Raw genomic sequence first — 24,421 nt, 5'->3', positions numbered from 1 at the left:
GTAAACAACAAAAAACACGTTAAGATTCTGTGTATTGATAAATATACATAACATTGGTTCTCCACTGTCGTTCATCAACACCGGAAAAGCTTAAACAGAAACTAAAAGATGATGGCGTCAAAAGCCACGCCTGGATTGGTGACGCATCGTCACTCATGACCCTATCGGGAGTGGCATGGTGCAACCCCCAAAGTCCTCCGGCTACGCGCACTTCCCCAACCGCTCAAACGTTCCGCCGCTTCTCGCTCTGTAAGCAAGCTACAATTTTGTGTGGCCACTCTGGGCAATGGCTTCAACCTTTAGCTTTCTCAAAATATTGTCAACAAGCTAATAAGGCCATCTACTCGGTTTAAGGAACAGCGGGTAGTTTGGTAAGTAAATGCCATTTTTTATGACCTGTTTCTAACGGATGGCGCGCGTGTTTTGGCGGATATTTTTTTACACCAGCCCCGAAATTGCTAGCATTTGCAGGCGCCCAGCTAGCTCGGAGCTAAAGTAATGCTAGCATTCGTTAGCTTGATAGCTTCGTAGCGCAAATGACAGAAGACAACGGTGATGTCAAATTCAATTAAATACGAATTTCGTCACTGTTTATAGCGTTTGTTTTTTATAAATAAATGTGACATATGTTCAGGTTCCACCACACCCTGCCGTATGACTCGTCTTGTGTGTGTCAAATGTTGAAACACTGGATCCGAATTTACCGGTGCTCCCGATGTGTCAGTAAATAAAACCGGAGAACAAAGATCTATTGTCGTCTAGCTTCCTCCCAATATTATTGATATAACTGGGATTTATTTTCATCCCACCCTTAAGGTGATCTTGTTGACTAAAGAAATATTTGGTTCGATGTTAAGACAAGAACAGACATTAATGAGACGTCTCCTCCTATATTTTCCTCCGTTTTTCTTTCCCACTAGTTATTACCTCTGTGTGTAACATTGCTTGTAAAATTACATTATTGGAAGTTGTGAAATAAAATTACCTTTGTTCAATGTTTCAAAGGGGAGATAAGCAGATAGTGTTTTGTGTTAATTCATATGTATTTTCTAATAGAGCCCACTGTTTGATACAAATGAAAACTAACAATAGTCAACATTTTCTTGTTTGTTGGTCGTATTAAGGCATTTAAATCATTTTATGCAAAAGTAGATATTCTGATTACCACATCACTAACATTGGTGCAGTATTGATAACCTCTAGCAAAGACAATTTAAATATTACAATAATGACCCACTCTGAAATACAGCAATAATCGACTTAACATGTTCAGCAACAACATGGCAAACATGTTATTTTTAACAGCTTTCACCCTAGAAGTCATATTTTCAACAATCAAAAAGTACATTAACTGCAACCAAACATACACTTAATTATATACAGTTTTATTATTAATCATGCCATTTTTAAATGTGACTAACATAAACAAAAAACTAAAAAGGCAACATCAAATACATCCAACACAAAAACATGAATATGTAAGTGCAAACCATTTCAAATAATTTCATTTAAATTTACTGTACTCTGTAATTACGAGTTAAATACAATTTGTGTATTCAACTATTACTAGATTTAAAAAAAACAACAACAACTATTCTCACAATTGAAACATTTAATTTAATGATTCTTCAGTATATTCCGTTTTAAGAACCACTTTTTAAATGTAAGCAGAAATTCTCTCCTCTCCAGAGAATCCAGTAAATTTTTCCTTGGTCTGTTTGCTCCTCGCTAATCCCTCGCCCAACTCGGATTATAAAGGAAGGAATGTGGAGAATTGCATGAACACTGTATTTTGCTTCTAACAGAGTTTAATACAAACACCCTTGTCTCACCAAACAGATAACTCAATGTAACTACTCTTGACCGCAGTTTAACAATGTTTTCTGCCTCTAAGGTACTCAACTGCATAAGATCTTGGCGCAAGGTTTACTTATTGACATTTATTTTTATTGCGGGCCGAGCCAGCACAAAACAAGCCGTGGGGGAAAACAATAAATTTTTGAAACTTGTCTTCTTATATTATCTGTTGGGAGGAGACAATCATGTGATTGTAACCTGTATATGAGGTATTTCACAACTTTACCTGTTGCTCACGTGTTGCAGGCTTCCAGAGGCGTGTTGACCGGTGAATGCATAGAGTCAAGAAGGTGAAGCTTTGTGAGACTAAAGAGGAGATCTGGAAAAGGTACGGTGATGTCAGAATGGACTCTATCGCAGAATGATACTTTATTGCGTTTAACGTTATGCTTATCCATCAAGTAACATAAAAGAATCAAATGTAAATGAATCGAATCAAATGTAAGGCGACACGCTAGCATACATATTTGTGGGCAAATGGATAAATATACCAGTACTTGTTCTGGGTTTGACTACTATATAATACTGGAATAATATCTAATATGGTGGATATCGATGTAATGAATATGGGTTACACAAATGGAATTAACTGGAAATCCCAGCATAACTTGCGGTGGTCTTTCTTAAAAATCTATAATCAGATGTTTTATTGGTTTTGTTAGTGGCTGTTTCTTTACCAATGTAGTGCATGTGTTCACCTACCGGATAATTTATTAATATTCACAAACGGTTTTGTTTGTGTACCGTGACTTGTGCTGTGATTTATTGGACAGCTCCTCAAATGTAGCCAACAGTAAGCATACATAGCCTAAGCCTAAAACTCACAAATACTCCAATCCTCGGTGGGATTCCTGTGTGAAGTTTGTATGTTCTACCCGGGGTTGCGTAGGTTTTCTCCGGGTACTCCGGTTTCCTCCCACATCCCAGGACACTCTAAATTGTCCCTAAATATGAGTGTGAACTTGAATGAATTCACATCGTCATATCACCCTGGACTAAGACATTTTGTTCGTTCATTCATTCGTTCATTTTCTGAACCGCTTTATCCTCACTAGAGTCGCGGGGGGTGCTGGAGCCTAACCCAGCTGACTTTGGGCCGCAGGCAGGGGACACCCTGTATCAGTGGCCAGCCAATCGCAGGGCACAAGGAGACGGACAACCATTCGCAGTCACACCCATACCTATGGGAAATTTAGAGTGTCCAATCAGCCTACCATGCGAGTCATCGGAATGTGGGAGGAAAGCGGAGGAGCCAGAGAAAACCCACGCAGGCCCGGGGAGAACATGCAAACTCCACACAGGTGGACCAACCTGGATTTGAAACCAGGACCCCAGAGCTGGGAGGCCGATGTGCTAACCACTCAAGCCCCTGGGCTGCCTAAGACATTTAGTAAATATATATATATATGTATGTGTATATATATATATATATATATATATATATATATATATATATATATATATATATATATATATATATATATATATATATATATATATATGTATATATATATATATATATGTATATATATATATATATATATATATATATATATATATATATATATATATAGCACAACCTTTCATTTTACACTAATCAACATTCTTTATGACAATTAACTATGTAAAATTGTGACTTTCAGAAGTTTAAGGAACAGATTGTGTTCAAGTGTCCATGATGGTTTAGTGTAGTAGTTTCAGCAGCACTAATTGGCTGGTTGTAATGTTCAACGCTCAGCGGTGTAACAGTTAAGATGACGGCTGTGGACGGCCTATCGGACAGCACGGAGGTGGTGGAAATGGAGGACGTGCCCTCGCAGTTCTTTGTGGAGAAACACTCGTGGGAAGGACTCCGCGACATCATCCACTGCAGCAGGAAGTACTCGGGCATGATCGCCAACAAGGCTCCGCACGACTTCCAGTTTGTGCAGAAAAAGGATGAAACTGCTCTCCATTCCCACCGGTTATACTACCTCGGTAGGGTTCGCAAACTTTGCCATTTGTGCTTTCTTTCAATTGCTCTTTTGTGTGTGTGTGCCCCCATTTTTGTAGTGTGTGCGCCACTAGTATGATCTCATGACATAGAAACAATGGCGTCATTAAATTGCTTCTCGCCTCCGGATTGAGCTGAAGCTGCCTTTGTCTATTTTCCGCGCATTTATCAGGAATGCCTTATGGAAGCAGAGAGAACTCTTTGCTGTACTCAGAAATCCCAAAGAAGATCTGCAAAGAGGATCTCGCAGTCTTGTCGTGGAAACAAATGCTTGATCACTTTCAGGTGAATTCCCATTCTTTTTGCCTTTTGTGACTCTTTGAAGCCCAAAACACTAAACCATTGACAGCAAATTCAAATTAGATTAAAAGGTCTACAAAATTTCAAATGTATGTTATTAATATGACACATCCGTTTTTTATCAGGGAATACAACGATCACATTGCTCAAAAATCATGTATTAACTTTGACGGTGTCAAAGCAAATTATAATTTTTAAAAATTATTTTCATGGAGCTGTCAAACGGATTCTGGACATGAGTTCAATTAAATATATTTATATATGTATATAATAATATTTTCTTTCATTTTAAGATTCTTTTTTTAACTCAAACAAAACAGTAAATGGTCTCCGATTTGTGTTCTTAAAAAAAAGATTATCTTTGTTTAATCAAAACACAATATATTAAAATCCTTGTTTTTGCTTTGTAAAACAATAACAGAGCTGCATCACTTTCACAATCCAACTTTTGCAAGTGCATCGTTTTTGGTTACAATGCACATTTCCAGCTAAAATGTAAAGCTCCCATGAATACAAATCTGCGCCGGTTAGTCGAGCCATGGCAAAAGTAATGAGTGATTAGTAATCGGTTAAAATGAATGTATTCCCTTACGTGTTTTTTTTTTCTTTCTTTTTTTCTTTTTCTTTGTCTATTTGTGACCTGAAACAGGCAACGCCACACCAAGGGGCCTACTCACGAGAGGAAGAACTCTTGAGGGAGCGCAAACGTCTTGGAGCATTTGGAATCACATCTTATGACTACCACACGCAGACAGGCCTGTTCCTCTTCCAGGCCAGCAACAGTCTGTTTTACTGTCGGGACGGAGGCAACAATGGCTTCATTGTGAGTACGATGTTGTCTTACACCTTACGCATTAGATCCCACGAGGTGTTTTGGCATAAATCGATGAATTTGAGAAGCTGTTGGGATGTTCTCCCACTTGGGTTCTTCTCGTCTCCTCGGGCTTTACATCTGTTTGCCGTTTTTGTTTTTCTGCTCATTCAGATTTCTGTTTTTGCTTCTGGTTTTAGCAGTCCGTTCCCGTAAAGCCCGTGGAGATCAAGACCCAGTGCTCAGGCACCCGGATGGACCCGAAGATCTGTCCGGGAAACCCTGATTTCATTGCCTTTATCAACAATAATGACCTGTGGATAACAAACATTAAGACCGGAGAAGAAAAGAGACTCACCTACTGTCACAAAGGTGTGGAGATTAATGATAGTTTATATTTTACATACACTTTTTTCCTGGCTGTTACTTTGATATTCATGAAAGAATAGTTAGGGTTCATGGAAAAACCTTGAGGTTTTTGCAAAAATGTCAGGAAATTTTGTGGGTTAATCTAGGTGTGCCCATTTTTGTTGAAATATATATATATATATTTTAAACAGGTGTGTAGACTTTTTACAGCCACCACTAGTATTTTTTTAGCAGCACATCTGCCTTACAATCATAAGATCCTTTTAGGACTTTTACATTTTTACATGAGGAATTTTTGACAACACAACAATGACTGTCCATATTCTCCCGTGGCTTGTAAGCTTGTGATGCTCAAATTTCACACTGATAATGTCCTAAAAAATTATCAAACTGACCCCTATTTTATAAGATGCCCCACATAATAATAACTGTAATATGAAATTAAGTTTACATAAGTAATCCAGATTTTTTGGGTGGTTTTAAATTCTATTTTAAGATCCCAGTGGCAAAGTTCAGACCCTAAAATGTTCAGTTCTCATTAGTTCTTGTAGGCTCTGTAGTATTTTCCTGTCTCTGAATTCCATAGAAGTACATTCACACATTTTACATGTTAAGTTTAAATTGTAATAGTACAGTCTGTGTTTTGTCCAATTTGCACTGTTGACGAAGGGGATGTACTATTTCTCTGTTGTTAACTTAATTTCTTACTTTTTCAGGTGTAGATAATGTCAAGGAAGACCCAAAGTCTGCAGGTGTTGCCACGTTTGTCATTCAAGAAGAGTTTGATCGTTTTACCGGCTATTGGTGGAACCCCTCAGTAGAGAAAGGTCAACACTTAGTAACGCATGCCCACAAATGACTATAAATCTTCTCCAACTAACCTTTTCTTTTCCGTGACGTTTTCACCCTTTAGACTCAAGTGGCGGAAAAACAGTATATCTGCTGTATGAGGAAGTCGACGAGACGGAAGTAGAAATTATTCACGTGCCATCTCCAGCGCTGGAAGAGCGTAAGGCCGATGCGTACAGATACCCCCGCACAGGTAAATGCCGTCTTCCACCTTTTTTGGAGCAGGCGTACTAAAATGTATTTGAATCTTCTTAATTCGACTGTTCATTCTGGATTTTTTTTAGGTAGCAAAAATCCACAGGCCACGCTTAAATTAGCAGAAATCAAGACAGACCACACAGGGAGAGTGAGTTACACTTTTCTTGTTATTCTTTTTGTTTTTTGTTTATTGCTATCATTTTGAAACTCGTGTTTGTGTCTAAATTTGTGTGTTGATCAACAGATTGTGAGCATGCAAGATAAAGAGCTGCTGGTCCCTTTCACCTCCTTGTTTCCAGGAACGGAATACATAGCGAGGGTAGGATGGACAAGCGACGGCAAATAGTAAGTTGTATTTGCTGCACAAGTATAGCTCACTCTAGGTTAGCGCATTGAGTTCCAATTAATTTGAAGCGGATTTCAAGTCTATTGAACGTCTATAACCTCTGAAGCATTGTCATCCCGTCCTCAAATTCTGTCGTCTCCTTTCTACCAGTGGCTGGGCAGTGCTGCTGGATCGCAGTCAGAGGAAATTGCAGCTGGTTCTGCTACCGCCAGCTCTCTTCATCCCTGTTAGCAATGATCAGGCTCAGAGAGAAGCCAGTTTGGAGGCAGTCCCCATGAACACACAACCCTATATTATCTATGAAGAAACCACCGACGTTTGGATTAATGTAGGACCTTCCTTTTTTACTTTTATTGTATTTTACATACATACTATATATGTGAATTTTGTCAATCCTTGAACAAAAAAAAGGAAGTGCAAGATATTATAGGTTTATTGGGTTTTTTCACAATATTTATGGTAATATCGCCCAGCACTACCCACGATCTAGTCATTGTACTTTCTTGTCATGAAATTTGAAGTTGCCTGTACATGAACCATTTGGCTTTATTTTTACAGGTCCATGATATCTTTTATCCATTTGTTCAGACGTCAGATGAAGAGTTTACTTTTATTTGGATCAATGAGTCGAAAACAGGTTTCAGTCATCTTTATAAAATCACGTCCTTGTTACAACCAAACTGCTGCTACACGTGGACAGAGAAATACCAACACATAGACGGTAAGCTGAAATTGTAGTTGACGTTACAAGGAACCGTCTTAAACAGTATATAACGTTTTACATTTTCACCTATTGCCAGTTATGGAGTATTTATTTGGAAATGACAAGTAGCATTATTTTTTTTCCCCCTTTTCTAAAAGGACAATTTAAATGTGCAATTAAGGAGGAAGTTGCATTGACCAGCGGAGAATGGGAAGTACTTGCCAGGCATGGCTCAAAGGTAGGACAAAATTCATCTTGGTCTTGTGCATACATACAAGGAAAATTTCACATATTTGACATGTTTGATGAAGTCATTTTCTTCCACAAACACGCCATGTCTGCCCATTGCCATTTTAATACGAGCTGTTTTCCCCCTGACCTTTAACCCTTATAGATCTGGGTGAATGAGATAACCAAGTTGGTGTATTTCCAAGGCACCAGAGACACTCCGCTGGAACATCACCTTTATGTGGTTAGCTATGACTCACCAGGAAATGTAGTCAGACTAACCAAAGCTGGTTTCTCTCATAGCTGCTCTGTTAGTCAAGTAAGATTATTTTATTATCAATTTTAAGCTTGCTCTGTTCATCGGTTCCGTGTATATCATTTCTTTGTTTTTGTTTTTTCCCCCGTTCACTCCATAGAACTTTGACTTTTTTGTCAGCCACTACAGTAATGTGAGTACACCACCCTGTGTTCACGTCTACAAGCTGACCAGTTCAGAAGGTGACCCGTTACACATAGCACCTGAAGTCTGGGCTAGCATGATGGAGTCACCAGGTAAAATTCGAGCCTTTCTTTTCCAATGTTTCATTGCCATCGAGGGCGATGGACGTCTAATTTGTTTGGATGAAATTGAATCGGCCGTCCCTCGCCGTCATGTCGCAATCTTATCATCAGTTCTTTATACTCCATCTTAAACCAAGATGGAGCAAACAAACAGTTGACAATTTGCTCTCGTGTCCGCCAGGTTGCCCAGGAGATTACAACCCGCCTGAAATTTTCGACTTTCCCGGCAAGTCTGGCTTCCAGCTTTATGGGATGGTTTACAAGCCTCACAACCTGCAACCCGGCAGGAAGCATCCAACTGTTCTGTTTGTTTATGGCGGCCCGCAGGTTTGTGCCTCGAAACGCTCCTTGTTTGGACTGTGCTGTGATTTTAAGTCTAAAGTGGTTTTTAATGAACCACACATTCGCGCTGTAAAACAAGGGAACTAACAATGAACAACCGGATCCGTCAACTAATCGCTAACACAACTGGGGATTAGTCGACCCAAATAGATGTTGTTTACTCTTTATTTATTTTTTAGGTGCAGTTGGTCAACAACTCCTTCAAGGGGATGAAGTACCTCCGCCTGAACACGCTCGCCTCACTGGGCTATGCCGTGGTTGTCATTGATGGGAGGGGTTCTTGTCAGAGGGGCCTTGAATTCGAAGGCGCCCTTAAAAATAGAATGGTAAAGCAAATATCCAATGTTGTTTTGAATTTTGGGTTGAGGACCGGACTCCATTTGTTTCCTCAGGGTCAGGTAGAGATAGAAGACCAGGTGGAGGGCCTCCAGTATGTAGCAGAGAAGTTTAACTTTGTGGACCTGAGTCGTGTGGCCATCCATGGTTGGTCCTACGGTGGCTTCCTCTCGCTCATGGGCCTTATCCAGCGACCCAACATATTCAAGGTTAGTTAGGAGGCCCGAAAATGTCACTTTCTTCCTGAAACGGCGACTGAATTTTGCATTTTCAATAATTGACCACATGGCATCAATGTTTGAACATTAGAAAATCCACAAACAGTTTGGAGAACTTTTCCGTCATTTACTTCGCCGGTCTTTACTAAACTACTAAATGCTCAATTTGTATCAAAATTATGAAAAAAAAATCATGAAAACCAAAAAAATTGGTGAGTTTTCGTTTTTGACTGCTTGGTGATCCTATTCCTCTTATTTTATTTACCACTTGACGCCATTTTACTTCTGCCAGTTGGCAATTGCTGGGGCCCCCGTGACCGTATGGATGGCATACGACACGGGCTACACGGAACGCTACATGGATGTGCCTGAGAACAACCAGCAGGGCTACGAAGAAGGCTCGGTCGCGCTGCACGTGGACAAGCTGCCCAGCGAGTGAGTCGCTTGCAACTAACATTTACTCTCAATTTACTAAGATACTAGCTTGAGGTTGATGTCTTTTTGTTTTTTTCTGTCATTGCAGGCCCAACCGCTTGTTGATTCTACATGGATTTCTAGATGAAAATGTGCACTTTTTCCACACCAATTTTTTGGTGTCGCAGATAATCCGTGCTGGGAAGCCCTATCAACTTCAGGTTACTATCACACACCGTCACTTGACAGACCCAAAAAGATTAGTTAACTCTTTCAAGGCCAGCGATTGGCTGGCCACCGGTTCAGGGTGTCCTCCGCCTGGTGCTCGTAGTAAGCTGGGATAAGCTCCAGCGACCCCCCCCCCCACGACCCTTGTTAGGGAATGCGGTTCAGAAAATGAATGAATAACTCTTACGAGGTACACTGCTCAAAACGGCTATTGATATTAAAGAGTTTTAACGGTTCAATGAAATGGTGACCAGTTGAAAAAATAAAAAAGACCACTCATTTTACATGTAAAAAATTAATTTGGCACTTTCATAGTTATTTCAAACAAAACAATGAATCACAACCAATGTTCCCTCAAATTTTTTGTTTGTCTGGGCAGAAAGACAACCTCCTTGAGCACACTGAGTACTGGTGTGAGCAACATCATCATTCCTCGCTATGGGCACACACCAGTATCACACCTGCCATAAGCAGGTGTATGTCTACTACACATAAATGATTTAATAATAATAAAATGTAATGATTGATATCTATGAATGGGCGGCCCGGCGGATGAGTGGTTCGCGCGTCGGCCTCACAGCTAAAAAAAATTGGGATTTTATTTTGTGCACTCCATATGATTTGCTGTGCGAAGAGAAGACGAACATTGATCACAACTAGAATTCATGATCATGTCTAGCTTCCCAGGGATGTAACAGTATGAATGATAAGTAACACTCTAAAGTCGATTTTTTTTCCCATTGTCATTAACTCCATGCTTTCAATTGTCTTCTTAACATACTTGATGCATGAATATGTTAATAGTGTGATCTCTCATCTTTTTTTTCTTTTTTTTTGATCACTTGTTTCAGGTCTACCCCAACGAGCGACACAGTATCCGCTGCCCCGAGTCTGGAGAACACTATGAGATCATGCTGCTGCACTTTCTACAACAATACCTCTGAGATGATAAAAAAAAAATGTCCTCCCTCTAGCTCAGCCCCCATCCGGACACCCAAGGTCCACCTTTTCCGATCTCACACTAAAATCAAGCATCCTTTCATCGGTCCATCGCGCTTTCACTCTGCCGTCGTTACGCACCAACACTTGTGCATTTTGGTGAACTGAAATCAAACATGAAATCATCGGTGCAGACTGAGTCACAAAGACTGAGTTATTATATTCACTCGGCGACTTTTTTTCTCTCCCCGTTTAAAATCACGTGTTTTACCCACTTGTGTCAGTCGTAGGTAAGAGGTTAAGATTCACGGATATGAAAATGGAAATCACATGATACATAATATATGTGTTCAAATACAGTTTATAGTAGAAATGAAAAGAAGCTGAAATCTCCACGCTTAATGGGAGTCTGTAACCTTCGGTGTATGTAACGATGAAGAAACGGGAGAAAGCCTCTTCCCTTGTCCACTTGTTTTAAGTGTGTTTAAAATAAAATATTTTTATGAATTTTATTATAATTTTTAATGAAAGCTGACAGAGGCCAATTCTTTGCCGTTTTCTGTCCCATTACATTGCGTTGTATGACAGATTCGCTTGCCTTTGAAACATAATTTATATTTGCCAAATTACCTCTTGACTACACATCATGCCGGTATTTGCTTTTTTTTTGTAAATCTTTTTTTTTTTTTTACTGCAACAGCCGACAGAAGGTTGAGCACTGGAGGCTTACGACAACAGCTTTGTACCACCAGAATACAATTTGTACATGATGAATAAATGGATGAATCAGTCAAAAGCTTTCTTCTGCTGCATGTAGCGTCGGATGGACACCACCACGAAAAGTTGTGTTCTTGATCAGGTTGTGCACGTCCTCGATCAATCCGGTTCGTGGTGGCGTCTCAGAAGATGCAGCGGTAAGCGCTCGCCAGGTCAGGAGAGAAGAGGGCATCTTTCTGCAGAAGTTGATTCTTACCCAAGTTCCCCACTACTTCAGAACCTTGGTTTGAAACCAGAATTTGTTGAAAACCCAACTTTGGAGCACTTGGCCTTAGTTCGAAACCCTACCGGGTAGGATTCCAAGGTCTTTACCATGGAAATAAGTACATGGCTTCAGAATTCCAATGAAGTCTATGAGCGTCAATTTCATATTTGTCATTTAGTCCCAATGTCATTTAAATTTCTAATATTCAACAGACTCAGGTGATCTCAATCTATGGAATGTGACAATACATATTAATGAACATATACCTGAAAAATATGTAAGATTAGAGCTGAAAGCTAATTTTTGACGTGCCTTGTGTCGATTTAGCCAAAGTGGGCGTAGGTCGATGACGATAACGCGGGAGAGCGCCCCCTTCGTTTATTTATAGTTTACTTTAGCCTACTACTATATTTGAAGCATACATACATCGAGGAGGGACGTGAGTGAGTAAGAACTGTCGTAAAGTGCCGTAGAAGTTAACGGTACGTCACGTGATCCTCCGATCAGTGGTCGTAACTGGTAGTGTCGAGCTCGGTCACATTAAAACGGCTTGCGAGGGCTTCCGTCTTTCTCATTCGCTCAGGAGCTCGTCGTAAACAGTCGCCAGTTCTTCACCCGTGGAAAGGTAGAGATTTTCATTTTCATTCTCTTGAGCATACTTGCTTTTTTTTAAATTCATGCGACGCTAATGAAGCACATAATGAGGGGGCTTATGTTGGTTTTAGCAAATATTCGTTTGAACGCACATTGTGTTGGATGCCGAGAATAAAACATTTTTTTAAATAAAACATTGTTAGATGTTTTGGTGGCGTTTAAATGCAGGTGAGAACCATTTGTGGTAAGAGTCTTGAATATGGACTATGGTGTTGTATTTGATGCGAATTTGTCGTTTGGGTGAAACAAAGCGGGCGGCCATTGAAGCTCTTCTTAAAATGGCGCTCACAGGGAAAAATGCTACCTTGCTTAGCATCAGGCTAACGCTTCTGACCACGTTTGGGGCCTCGAGGCCTAAAGTTTAAACTACCTTACCGTTACTGTTTCGGCACACGAGGGAATCAAATGGCTCTGCTGTTTAATATTGAAATAAGTCGAATGCTTGAATAAGACCCATCGTGTTTTATTGTCGTGTTTTATGGGAGAATTGCCTACATTTTGCCCACCGCGTGCCGCAGTACGCCGTGACGTCGTTTGAAAAGTGCGTTAAAACATGGACGTGTTGTGAATTCTTGCATCTTTTGCTTTAAGATGTCGGACGAGGGAAAATTGTTCGTTGGAGGCTTGAACTTCACCACGACCGAGGACTCATTGGCGATGGCCTTTGGCAAATACGGAACCATCGAAAAAGGTTTGTAGGCTATAATCATTATTTTTTCGAATTCTCTTGCAACCACTTTTGTCCCTCCATTTTTTTTAATTAAAGTCAACTTTTCTATTCGAGAATAATTTACTTTATTCCAGCAGTTTTCAGCATTCCTGAAATTGGCGCCTTTTTCAGTCAAAATTTACTTCACATAATTTTTTTAAATACTAGTATACTGCATTACATGTCTGTTTGTTATGGTTTTGAAGGTATTCTGGGGGGTTTTAAGGTCACAATAGAACGTATTTCGAGATGGCAGCTTGCCAATTGTTAAACTACACAATAAGCAGTCGTTGCAGAAGATAGAGCGAGGTGGATGATTTACATTAACTATCACCCGCAGTCAGAAAGAGGCATGACTAATTGGAGCAAGTTATGTAAACTATAGCACACAGGTAGAAAGAGAGGTAAGAAGAATGGACACATTTCCATTCTGTCAATTTAAAAAGCTGAGAAAATGCATATTCCCTAAAAAAAATTGCAGTGGTTTGCTGCAACTTCACCCCCAAAACTGTTACTAACATGTGTAGTTTTCCTCAAACAAAATGGTTGCATGGTAGAAGAAAAAAATGTAACCAATATGAAATGGAAGGAAGACGATCTTCCTAATCTCCCTTTGTTTTTATAGCCATTTCACATTTTTAGCCATTTCACATTTTTAGCCATTTCACATTTTTAGCCATTTCACATTTTTAGCCATTTCACATTTTTAGCCATTTCACATTTTTAGCCATTTCACATTTTTAGCCATTTCACATTTTTAGCCATTTCACATCTTTCTATCAGGGACTTGAGGTAAATGAGTCAAACTTAAAAGGAAAACTGAAAGAAAAAAAGTTGTCACTTCATGGGTTTCCCCTCCCCCCTTTTCAGTTGATGTGATCAAAGACAAAGAGACAGGAAGGTCCCGTGGTTTTGGCTTTGTCAAATATGAAAATGTGGAAGATGCTAAAGATGCGCTGGAGGCCATGAACGGAAAGGTAAACCCTGTGCCATTTTCCAATGTTTCAACTATTATGCGACCGAATGATTGCTGCTATTGAGCACGCATATCCGTCCGTAGACTCTGGATGGCCGGTCTATTCGTGTGGACGAAGCGGGGAAGGGCGGCCGCTCCAGAGGAGGATTCAGCTCCGGCGGCCCACGTGGAGGCGGCGGCGGAGGCCGGTTCGGGAGCTCCAGAGGTAGAGGTAACGCACACGTTGTACATTTCCAAAACGACATTCTCCATATTGATTGGCTCGCTTTTCATCGATCTTAATTCGTTTGTTTTAGGCTTGAGCCACCTGAGTAAAATTTTGGCTTTCAGTGTTGTCACGCTACACTCAAGTTGCATCAATGCAGCTAATTCACCTGATGATAATTTAGAAATTTGTGTTGGAGGATTAAAATGAGTAATCAGGCAGATTAACACAAATGGTGATTACTTAAAATTAGCAACTATTACAAACACCAAAAATAAAATTGTTCATTTTTGGATTGGGTTCTCAAATTCTTGGTGAAATTTGTTGGGTTTATATTCTCCGGAGCTTTATGCATCCTTCCTTGGAGCCACATTTAAAATTAAGTCCAATTTATTTGATTACTCGTGATGGCATTTTTTTTATACGACCTTCGTTAAAATAACCTGCACATACTGATACACATAATATCTTTCTTTGTGCCAATAATATGCACAACTGTCTCACTTCTGTTTGCATGGGACACAGATTAAATTAAAAAAAGAATTCAATATCGCTATCCTGCTAAACGGTGTGCGAAATAGTTCCCCTCATATTCCCCATCATTATTCATGATCTATGTAAGTTGCTCAAGAGGTATTTCATTTTTTTTTTTTTTTTTTTTTAGGTGGCGGCGGCTACAATGGAGACCGAGGTTATGGTGGTGGAGACAGGGGGTACAATGACAGAGGCTTCGGCGGGGGAGACAGAAGCTTTGGCGGCGGTAGCGGCGGCGGCTACAGGAGTGGAGGCTATTCCGGCGGCGGTGGCGGCGGCGGCTACAGAGACAATAGGTCAGTGGCGTGCAATGACGGCGGTGTGTCCAATCCATTTTGACTGAGAAGGAGCAAACTGTATTGGACCCCTTTGCCATTTGTGATGATTAGAGATTAGTCTGTTGAGGGGCCACTCTGATTTTGATATTCTCCAGGGGACAAGGCGGCTACGGTGGTGACCGTTCCAGCTCCTATCGTGACGGATACGACAGCTATGGTAGGCAGCGATGTTAATTTTATTCCATGTAGGTTTATGTTGGGGCTGTAAGCACACTTCACCTGTCCAATTGAGTGTTTTCCCCCAATTTTATTTTCATGTAAAAACTCAAAAGAAAAAAAAATACCCATTCAATTGACTGAATTGGGACTTACACACAGCCCCAACATATTTATTTTGTGTGTTGACACCGTTTTCTCCAAGCCAAGTGATGCCTTTTAGGTAGGCCACCTGCCAAAATTTCACTTTTAATTTTCGAAATAAGAATCGAAGCCCCCCCACCCCACCCCTCCATTGAAACACAGCTGCCGCACCATAAGAAAGCCTGCTGCATCGCTCCCATTCTTGAGAGGGGAAAACTGGGAGCTCCTTGTGTCAAAAAGTGTGGGAGGGCTTCTGGACTGTGGTTGGTGGGTTTTAGTGTGGGATGTTTAGTAGGAACTTTCAGTGTCTTTACCTGTGTGCCCACTTCTTATCCTCAGCTGCAAACGACTAAACGCCTCCCCGATTCAAGATCATCACTTGGCTGGCTGTATTTCAAAGATGCGCTCCAAGAGAATCCCCGTCCATGTTGTTAATGACTGACCTTAGTTTTGTAGTTTTGTTGTAGTAGCCCGAGCATCTTGATAAAAATGTAGCCCTGAGTTTTGGTCATATGGTCAGCTCCCCTTTTCACTTTGACTCCCTTTTTTATCAGTTTAGTGTTGCAAGCAAAAAAAATTCAATTGACGCTCTTTACTTGCTTGAGGGGGCACTTCAAATTCATCTTGAATACAACAACTAGGTCAATTCCGCGAAGCCCCATTTTTTTGGGGTCTGACTCCACCAGTCCATAGCTATTCTTTGCGAGCGAGCCATTTCAGTTTGTCCACGATGTCCAAGAGTTCGTTGTATCCTGGTCAATTTTTTTTATACAGTTATTGAAGGACCCTATTATACTATCTGAAGTTCCACTGGCCATACCTCTTGACAGGGTTTTGACTGAGGAGAGAGACACATTTGCCCAGAAAGAATTAAGGGGAGGGTTGGATTTTTTTAAGGCCAAATACTTTTTTCCTCCTATCCCCTCCTTTTTTTTTTTTTAGAGTACTAAACGTAGGTTAGTTTGCGCCGCCTCTGTGTTCAGTTTCCCAAAAAGCGTGAATTCCTTTCAGACTGGTGAACAACAAATCCGAAGTGGCTGGCTGTTCATGAAGTTGCAAATTGCAGCATGCTACAGTCTGTCCCCAGGTATCCTCTGTGCTTTGCTCAACATCTGCTTTCGTTTTTTTAAAGGAGGAAAACAAAACATGTTCTGTAAAATTGGACTAATCTTGTCAAGTGATCGAAACAAACTGTAACTTCGTTTCCTTAAAAGTAAAAAAAAAAACACAAAAAAATCACGATCGGGAACAGATTTGTACTTTATGTTCTTTGTATGGTTTTTTTTTTCTTTTGTCAGTTCGGCTTCATGGAGCCCATTAAACAGATTGTGGAAAATATACTTTTCATTCTTGCCTCAAAAGATGTAGCATGGGGAGACGACTTCAAAATTGTGTGCTCGTTCCTTTAATGATTTTGGAGTCCAAAATTGAAATAAAGATGCCTGCCTGTTAACTACCCAATCTGAACCTCCAATGAGAATGTACTGCTCTGGCCGACTCAAAGCCTTTTTTTGGGGCGACTTTTGCTGCAAACTTGAACCTCTAGTGGGGTTTAACGCCGGGAACGTTTAGCTAGTGTTTGGTCATGTTAATGCTTCATTACATTCAAGAGGTGCACTACTTCCGAGTCCTTGGAGAGCCAAGCGTTGCGCCTACCCAACAAGTGCTGCTCACAGATGAAAGCTGCTCTCTTGCCTAGGTCATTTGTGGAAGAGTAGGCCAATGCACGTGAGGTAAAAATCTCCTTTTGCTTTGCTCACATCCTTCCAACTCAGTTGTCATTTGTTTCCATGAATGCCCTCAAAGTTCAGTCGCTCTTTCTAGTCCTCTGCCTCGCAAGTTGTCCACAAACATGCCATGGCCGTTAAAGTTTCGGTTTTCTTGCCCCCCCACCTCCGAGTGGCTTTTAAGAAAAAAAACCTGAGGAATTGTTTGTGAAGCTCCTGGAATGTAAATACTCCATCAGTTCACCAAAACAAGCTCTGGCCTCCTTCAGTCATGGATGGTACTGACCCGTCCACCTACTTCTGTTCACTGCATTAGTTCTAATTTGCCCCCCATGTAACAAACCCAACCGAGTATTCTTAAAATGTATTGTCTTGAATTTTTATATTTCACTAAGCGGTGAGTTTCAGACCCATGAATAGTGTTGCATGCAGTTGGTTTAATTTTTAATTGTATTTTTTGTGTTAGTCACAATCTAAGTGCAGAGACTTGATACTTTATTTTTTCTCTCCAGGTTGACCTGATGAAATTTGGATGTCGCAGCTGAGAGACTGTCTGTGAGATGCGTATTCCGTCAATTGATGGCAGAACAGATGTGGTGGCCAATTAGGTAGGTTTCCATTCCATTTTTTTGGGCGTTGTACAATTCTAAACCGGAATGCAGGTGTAGTGTTTACTCATTGACGGTGCTTGATGTCCATGACATGACAGTGGTCTATGACCACTGAAACATATTTTGGTGTAACACTTTTGTAGTTATAAATAAATCCTTGTTTCACGGAGTACAATCAAAATCTGATTTTCTCGTTTTAGGCCCAGCTGGAAAGTTTTGGCTTGAGTGAGGAAAAACAACGAGCACAGATAGATGGGCCGACAAGTGAGTTTCAACAACTTTACCAATGTTGGTTTTTGTTGTGTTGTAACTTAAAAAATAAAAACAAAATGGTTCTGGAAACTAGTTTTGCTATTTTACATGCTGAGGAATGTCAGTTGTTATTAGAATATTTTGTCACATATGGAAAAAGTTTGAGCACACTATTCGCTTTTTTTTTTTAAAGAACAAAAGCCTTACTAAACATGGTCTTTTTTTAAAAAAAAAAATTAAAAAAATAGCCTACCAAACGTTTTTGTAAGAAAAGTTATGATAAAACTTATTTTTAAACAAAAAATAGCCTTATTATACATGGCCTCATTTTAAAAAAAAAATAATTCCTGGATTAAATGGTCTTTTTTTTTTCTTAATGGAAAAATAGCTTGACTACAGACGCTCCCCTACTTACGAACATTCGAGTTACGAACAACGGTACATACAAACATGTCTGCATATTGCGTTTATGTCGAAAAATGTTCTTATGTTCGATTTTGTATTATGCGCCTTTTTCCGAGTAGTGCTTCTTTCCGCCGCTAATACCGACGCCTGGCGCTGTGAGAGCTCAGCTCACCCAACATCTTCCTTCCTCTGCCCAGTTCGTTGCAGTGCGGAAGTGCGTGAACGTATCTCCAGTGCGCAAAGAACTTTTTTCATTTGTATCATGAAATATCTCGTGGATCCATTATTCAATATGGTTGGTAAAAAGCAAAAGGCTTGTGGTGAGGGAGGTGCAAGGAAGAGGCAAGCCATTTCATTTGAAATGAGTGGCAATAACGAAGCTTGATGCGCGTGAGGAAGTGGTGAGCGTTGCACGTGAATAAAACTTGAATCGTTCAACCGTCAGTACCATTTATAAACATAAAGATCGAGCAGCACGACGCAAATATTGAACGTTGCACAAAGTTTGCAAATCAATTGAATGATGCCATACAGTGCTACCGCAACATTTATGATTAAAAAAAGAAGAAAACTTTCACTACAAACCAGTGTGTGTTACTTATACAAGCCTTAAACATACAAATGCACTTGTATAAACCTTCAATATACTTATATAGGCCTTAAACATAAATTATAATACAGTGGTACCTCAACATACGATCGTAATCCGTTCCGAGACTGAGATCGTATGACGAGGTTCTTGTAACTCGAGCGGACGTTTCCCATTGAAATGAATGGAAAACAAATTAATTCGTTCCAACCCTTTGAAAAAAGTTCGTTTTTTTCACAATACAATCGTAAATGGAACAAACAAATTTAAATTAACTTGGATTAATATATACACAAACATACGTTTAATGTAACTACACAAAACTGAATTTTAATTTTGTTGTAATCTTTTGTTACCTTCGTTTTCCGGGTTGGCGGTTTGCCACGCCTCCACCCTCACGTTCGCTAACGATGGGCTGTTTGCTGTTGTATTCCCTTCAAAATATTCTGAACATGATTCACACAAATGTCCTCACAATAGGATAACCCACGACCACTTGCCAACGAGAAAGTCTTGTAGTACATTTGAGCGATCGCTCCGCTGCTCAAAGACCGGCTCGCAACTCCCTCGTTGTAATGGCTCTGGTTGCAACCACTTTGAACGGTGCCTATGAGAGAGTTGCGACCAGAAATATTACAAAGAGGGAATTGCGATTAGTGCAAGCACGACCGCCGCCTAGTGGTACTTTTAGGTAGGGACGTGGACATGTGACCCCTGCATCCGGAAAGCAGCAGAATAAGCTGCTGCTTTGCATCCACGACAGTTTTTCTGCTATTTTATTGTTTTTTTTTTCTGATTAAATAATAGAATAAACTAAGCTTTTAACTAACAAACCCATTTCCAACACGTAGATTGAAACACAATAGAAGGCAAGTTTGTTTACAATAGCTTTTGACACTTTGCTTATACTTTGGCAAATTGATAGTTAATAACCGAGATTGTTGTTTGTTTTTTAGAGATCATTTAAAACCTTTTAAAGTTTCTGGACATGCCTGCGACGGAGACCAGAAGTATTGCACCGACCGGAAAAGGAAACGAAAGACTATTGGTTTGGCGTGCTTTTTTATTTGTTTGGCAAAACAATGGATAATTGTCTCTAAAATGAGGCAAAAGTGAGCAATACTAGTTGTGATGAGATGCAGCTTCCCTCACATCTTCTGCATTTGGAACATCTTTGCAAGCAAGCTTTGGTTCCAAAGCACAATATATGGAAGAAAGCACTTTTTTTTCCCATCCTACCAAAACATGCATGTAATATACAATCTATGAAAAAACCATGGAAGGTAAAGCTTTTTCTTCCTTTAAAAAATGACCATGTAAGGCTTTTTATTTAAAAAAAAAGACCATATATAGTAAGGCTTTTTATTAGAAAAAAGACCATTTATACTAAGCCTTTTTTTTAAATGACCATGTATCATAGCTTTTTATTAAAAAAATACCATGTATAATAACCATGAATAGTAAGGCTTTTTATTTTAAAAAATGACCATCTATAGTAAGGCTTTTTATTAAAAAAACGATCATGAATAGTAGGCTTTTTTCTTTAAAAAAAAGACCATATATAGTAAGGCTTTTTTCTTAAAAAACGACCATAAATAGTAAGGTTTTTTTCTTAAAAAACGACATAGTATAATAAGGCTTTTTTATTTAAAAACAACAACATGGTGTAGTAAGACTTTTTTCCCTAAAAAACGACATAGTATAGTAAGGCTTTTTTTCCTAAAAAAAACGACATAGTATAGTAAGGCTTTTATTCTTAAAATATGACAGTATAGTAAGGCTATTTTTCCTAAAAAAACGACATAGTATATATAGTAAGGCTTTTTTCCCTGAAAAACGACATAGTATAGTAAGGCTTTTTTCCCTGAAAAACGACATAGTATAGTAAGGCTTTTTTTCTTAAAATATGACATAGTATAGTAAGGCTTTTTTTCCTTAAAAACGACATAGTATATATAGTAAGGCTTTTTTCCTTTAAAAAAAAACGACATAGTAATATATAGTAAGGCTTTTTTTCCTAAAAGACGACATAGTATAGTAAGGCTTTTTTTTCTTAAAATACAACATAGTATAGTAAGGCTTTTTTTTCTCCTAAAAACGATATAGTATAGTAAGGCTTTTTTTTCTCCTAAAAACGATATAGTATAGTAAGGCTTTTTTTCCTTAAAAAAAAAAACGACATGGTATATATAGTAAGGCTTTTTTCTTAAAATACGACATAAGGTAGTAAGGCTTTTTTTCTTAAAATACGACATAGTATAGTAAGGCTTTTTTCCCCTTATAAACAACATAGTATAGTAAGGTTTTTTTTCTCCTAAAAAAACGACAGTATATTAAGGCTTTTTTTCTTAAAATACGACATAGTATAGTAAGGCTTTTTCCCCTAAAAAACGACATAGTATAGTAAGGCTTTTTTTCTTAAAAAATGACCATGTATAGTAAGGCTTTTTTCTTTAAAAAATGACCATGTATAGTAAGGCTTTTTATTTTAAAAACATGACCATTCAAAGTAAGGCTTTAAAAAAATGACCATGTATAGTAAGGCTTTTTTTCTTTAAAAAAGACGATGTATAGTAAGGCTTTTTTTCTTTAAAAAAGACGATGTATAGTAAGGCTTTTTATTTTTAAAAAAATGACCATGCAAAGTAAGGCATTTAAAAAAATGACCATGTATAGTAAGGCTTTTTATTTAAAAAAAAAAGACCATGTATAGTAAGGCTTTTAATTTAAAAAAAAATGACCATGCATAGTAAGGCTTTTAAAAAAATGACCATGAACAGTAAGGCTTTTATATAAAAAAACGAACACACTGTTTTATAGCATCAAGACTACAAAAATGGCGACTATACTACGTCATCTTCCAAACATGGACATTGAGTCGGGAGGACAAATCACCTCCTATGGGCGTGGTTACGCCCACTGGTGACGCAGTTGCGTAAATTATGCGCATGTGCAGCATCGCGCCCCTTCGGCGCAGTCATTTCCATGCCGTCGGTCGAACGACTAGCACCTAAACGAGGTAAGCCCTAGACTAGAGCAATTTACTGGCCTATGTGCATTTTTAACACCCTACCGGGAGATATTTTTAGGAATCAATTGAGCCAAAAACGCCAATAAATCTGTTAGTTTAATGCCAGGTCGAACACCGTCGACATTTGAAGTATGGGCTCTTTGGCATGTCACTAGCTAGCTTAGCATTAGCCTCACGACATTTGACTTCAAAAGTATTTTGTCCGTATTTTCTCCATTATTGAGTCGTGGGGGAAGACTTCATTTTATCAAACAAAGCCGCGATATCAACGGACAGTTTGCCAGGTGAAGGTGTGTTGTATGTAATGATAGTTTTCACTGCAATTGCCAAACGCCCTTTTCCAATTTGTTAAGCCGACTTTCGCCTAGCTTTTAACATCAGTCTGTATATTTAATCGCTTTGTCTGGAAAGGGGAAATTAGCACCGAGCACTCTAACTTATTTTCATTCTTTATCTTGATCTTGATCATTTACTTTAAGATTTCTCTTTCCTGTAATAATTGTTTGCACTTCCCAAATAGCTTGGTTAAATCAAGATGCAGCTATTCCCGTGTGTCCAGAACCATGCACACCCTTGAGGGGAGAGGAGACTGGGCCAAGGTATCAAGGTAATACTAATTACAAAAAAACCCACCTAAACCTATCTGTTGAATCTCCAGTCTGTGTATATGATAACTTTTGCTCTTTCTTTTTTTTTTTTTTTGCACGCACCAGGTCCATGGTGATGTCTAGACCCTGGAGGACCAGGTGATCTTCCCAGGTTGCCCACTTGAAGATGATTCATCGTCTCTGAGGTTAATATATTGTAGAGTATCCAAGTCAAAACATTCCAATCTCACATTATTTTATTGACTAAAGTTGCAATTTACTAACCCCTCTTATTTTATAGGTGAAGTCCCAATCCCAAAGGTGAGGAGGATCTCATTTTTTTTTTTTCAATCAGAAGTTTTAATAAAAGAGATTTGAGTGTTATTTGTCTTTGTTAAAACACTTGGAGAAAAAAAGACCCAAGACCCTCAATGGTCTTTTTTTTTTCCTCTTTTTAAGTCAGTGATTTTTTTTAAAAAAAGTGGCTAAGTGTTTTATCTACAGGTGGAGAAGACCAGCCACACCAAACAATGTGATCTAAGTGTGCAAATGAATTTTTTTTTGAATAAAAACTATAAAATGACATGTTGCTTGCATTCCTTTGCTAGTTCTATGAAGAAAAATACATGCATATATTTCAAGGGTTTTATTTTTCCACAAAATGGGGTTAAGGCATTCACATAAGTCTTCCAGCATTTAAAGATGAGCTGGTGTTTCCATCCATTGATGAAGAATCTCTTCTTGGCACTCAATGGAATTCTGGAGAAGAAAAAAAAAAAGAGGGTTAAGGCACAATAGACTAAGTCCAACATTAAAAAAAATAGACTGGTGACCAGTTGGGTCAAAAGATTTGACCAAAAAACATAAGTTAGGTTTTACCAACATCAGAAGGATCCATCTATCCTTTCACATGTGGTGGGAGATACTGGATAGGGACCCTCGAGATGTTGGTGTCAAAGGTTGTGCCAAACTCCAAAGTCACCTTTCTTTAGCGTTGATTTGGTAAACTTGGGTGGACCCTGAAGAGAAGCAAAATACAGAGTATTTTTAGTACACATGAAAATAATAGATCAAATAACCTGAAACGGGTCCTATGTCATACACGACTTCTTTGGTCTTGTAGATCTGGACAGCTTCCACCATCTTCGTGGCTTTAAACCTCTGCAAAACACCACAGCATGATTATGTCATTGCTTATTTAACCATTTTGATGCACAAATGACTCCCATTCAATCAAAAAAATAAAATACGTCTCACAAAGCTCTTAGACGGAGGAAAAATGGTTGTTTTAACGAGTCAAAAATGACCCCTGCGCTACGGTTGAATGAATGTCTCGCTTAGGTTTTGTCAAAACCACATTTAAAAATCAAAAGGCCCTGAAGTCTTCCTTTAGGAAAGTGAAGGGCAAAGGTATATATTCTCGAAGTGTACCATTTATTTCTTACACCTCCACTTGATGGCACTAGTGTGGGTGTGTGTTATCCACACAGGATCTTGCTATTAAAAATCAACGCCAACCCAGTTAAAGTGTCTTCATTCAAAATTGGAGTGTATCATGATGCTAAACAAACTAATTTAGGAAAGCCGTGAACACTGGTCGCTGATATCTAAACATTACACGGGTAGAGGAATTAGAAGCTATTTAAAAAAAGACTCACTTTGCCGACAAACTGCTCCTTTTTGGCCGTTATGGCCACATTCTTGATGTTTCCCAGCAGTCTGTCCTCGTTGAGGTGCTGAAACACACAATGGAATGATTTCTTTTTAAACATTAACATACCTGTCAACCTCTGCCGATAACTGCCCTTATAAATGATTATGATTCCCCT

At 39.1% G+C, this 24,421-nt stretch overlaps 2 protein-coding genes and 1 long non-coding RNA gene across 8 annotated transcripts; 2 read left to right on the top strand and 1 right to left on the bottom strand.

The window, feature by feature from the left end:
- The first annotated feature begins 222 nt into the window (after window positions 1-222).
- LOC144086166 (dipeptidyl peptidase 9-like) lies at window positions 223-11,488 on the top strand. 2 transcript variants are annotated; one of them, XM_077615991.1, is made up of 21 exons: window positions 223-371; window positions 2,104-2,185; window positions 3,596-3,834; window positions 4,023-4,135; window positions 4,800-4,973; window positions 5,165-5,333; window positions 6,047-6,157; window positions 6,244-6,372; window positions 6,464-6,525; window positions 6,622-6,722; window positions 6,874-7,051; window positions 7,282-7,444; window positions 7,585-7,664; window positions 7,821-7,973; window positions 8,071-8,206; window positions 8,397-8,542; window positions 8,737-8,883; window positions 8,950-9,102; window positions 9,404-9,546; window positions 9,635-9,746; window positions 10,605-11,488. In XM_077615991.1, the coding sequence occupies exons 2-21, from the start codon at window positions 2,130-2,132 to the stop codon at window positions 10,695-10,697; spliced, it is 2,658 nt and encodes an 885-aa protein (XP_077472117.1). In that variant the 5' UTR covers window positions 223-371; window positions 2,104-2,129; the 3' UTR covers window positions 10,698-11,488. The 2 variants fall into 2 exon arrangements, with proteins under 2 accessions (XP_077472117.1, XP_077472116.1); XM_077615990.1 differs by having other exon boundaries at window positions 5,162-5,333.
- Window positions 11,489-12,131: 643 nt separating this feature from the next.
- LOC144086167 (cold-inducible RNA-binding protein-like) lies at window positions 12,132-23,175 on the top strand. 5 transcript variants are annotated; one of them, XR_013304367.1, is made up of 13 exons: window positions 12,132-12,299; window positions 12,920-13,019; window positions 13,908-14,014; window positions 14,098-14,224; window positions 14,883-15,048; window positions 15,186-15,247; window positions 17,630-17,725; window positions 17,929-17,992; window positions 21,795-21,993; window positions 22,526-22,612; window positions 22,719-22,798; window positions 22,894-22,913; window positions 23,097-23,175. XR_013304367.1 is itself a non-coding variant. In XM_077615995.1 (7 exons), exons 2-7 carry the CDS (start codon window positions 12,920-12,922, stop codon window positions 16,407-16,409), a joined length of 570 nt encoding a protein of 189 aa, XP_077472121.1. In that variant the 5' UTR covers window positions 12,132-12,299; the 3' UTR covers window positions 16,410-16,851. The 5 variants fall into 5 exon arrangements, 3 of the variants coding, with proteins under 3 accessions (XP_077472121.1, XP_077472120.1, XP_077472118.1); XR_013304368.1 differs by lacking the exons at window positions 21,795-21,993; window positions 22,526-22,612; window positions 22,719-22,798; window positions 22,894-22,913; window positions 23,097-23,175 and adding an exon at window positions 19,931-20,354; XM_077615995.1 differs by lacking the exons at window positions 17,630-17,725; window positions 17,929-17,992; window positions 21,795-21,993; ... (2 more) ...; window positions 22,894-22,913; window positions 23,097-23,175 and adding an exon at window positions 16,402-16,851.
- A 327-nt stretch (window positions 23,176-23,502) lies between these two features.
- On the bottom strand, window positions 23,503-24,385 carry LOC144086163 (uncharacterized). The gene is made up of 3 exons (XR_013304364.1): window positions 24,251-24,385; window positions 23,695-23,753; window positions 23,503-23,611 (listed from the first exon to the last, which is right to left on the bottom strand). It is a non-coding gene; the product is annotated as an uncharacterized LOC144086163 (long non-coding RNA).
- Between the last annotated feature and the right edge of the window lie 36 nt (window positions 24,386-24,421).

The sequence above is a fragment of the Stigmatopora argus genome, chromosome 12 (assembly GCF_051989625.1).
Source record: "Stigmatopora argus isolate UIUO_Sarg chromosome 12, RoL_Sarg_1.0, whole genome shotgun sequence".
Taxonomy (NCBI): Eukaryota; Metazoa; Chordata; class Actinopteri; order Syngnathiformes; family Syngnathidae; genus Stigmatopora; species Stigmatopora argus.
Note: the sequence above shows the minus strand (reverse complement) of the source record. Positions and strands in the feature narration are given on the sequence as shown.

Excerpts from the sequence above, each read along its gene's own strand:
- LOC144086166 (XM_077615990.1), top strand. The coding sequence starts at position 2,130 with ATGCATAGAGTCAAGAAGGTGAAGCTTTGTGAGACTAAAGAGGAGATC. Across the intron at positions 4,974-5,161 it reads GAGGCAACAATGGCTTCATT|CAGTCCGTTCCCGTAAAGCC; the intron begins GTGAGTACGATG and ends TTCTGGTTTTAG. Across the intron at positions 7,052-7,281 it reads CCACCGACGTTTGGATTAAT|GTCCATGATATCTTTTATCC; the intron begins GTAGGACCTTCC and ends TTATTTTTACAG.
- LOC144086167 (XM_077615992.1), top strand. The coding sequence starts at position 12,920 with ATGTCGGACGAGGGAAAATTGTTCGTTGGAGGCTTGAACTTCACCACG. Across the intron at positions 14,225-14,882 it reads CGGGAGCTCCAGAGGTAGAG|GTGGCGGCGGCTACAATGGA; the intron begins GTAACGCACACG and ends TTTTTTTTTTAG. Across the intron at positions 15,049-15,185 it reads GGCGGCTACAGAGACAATAG|GGGACAAGGCGGCTACGGTG; the intron begins GTCAGTGGCGTG and ends GATATTCTCCAG.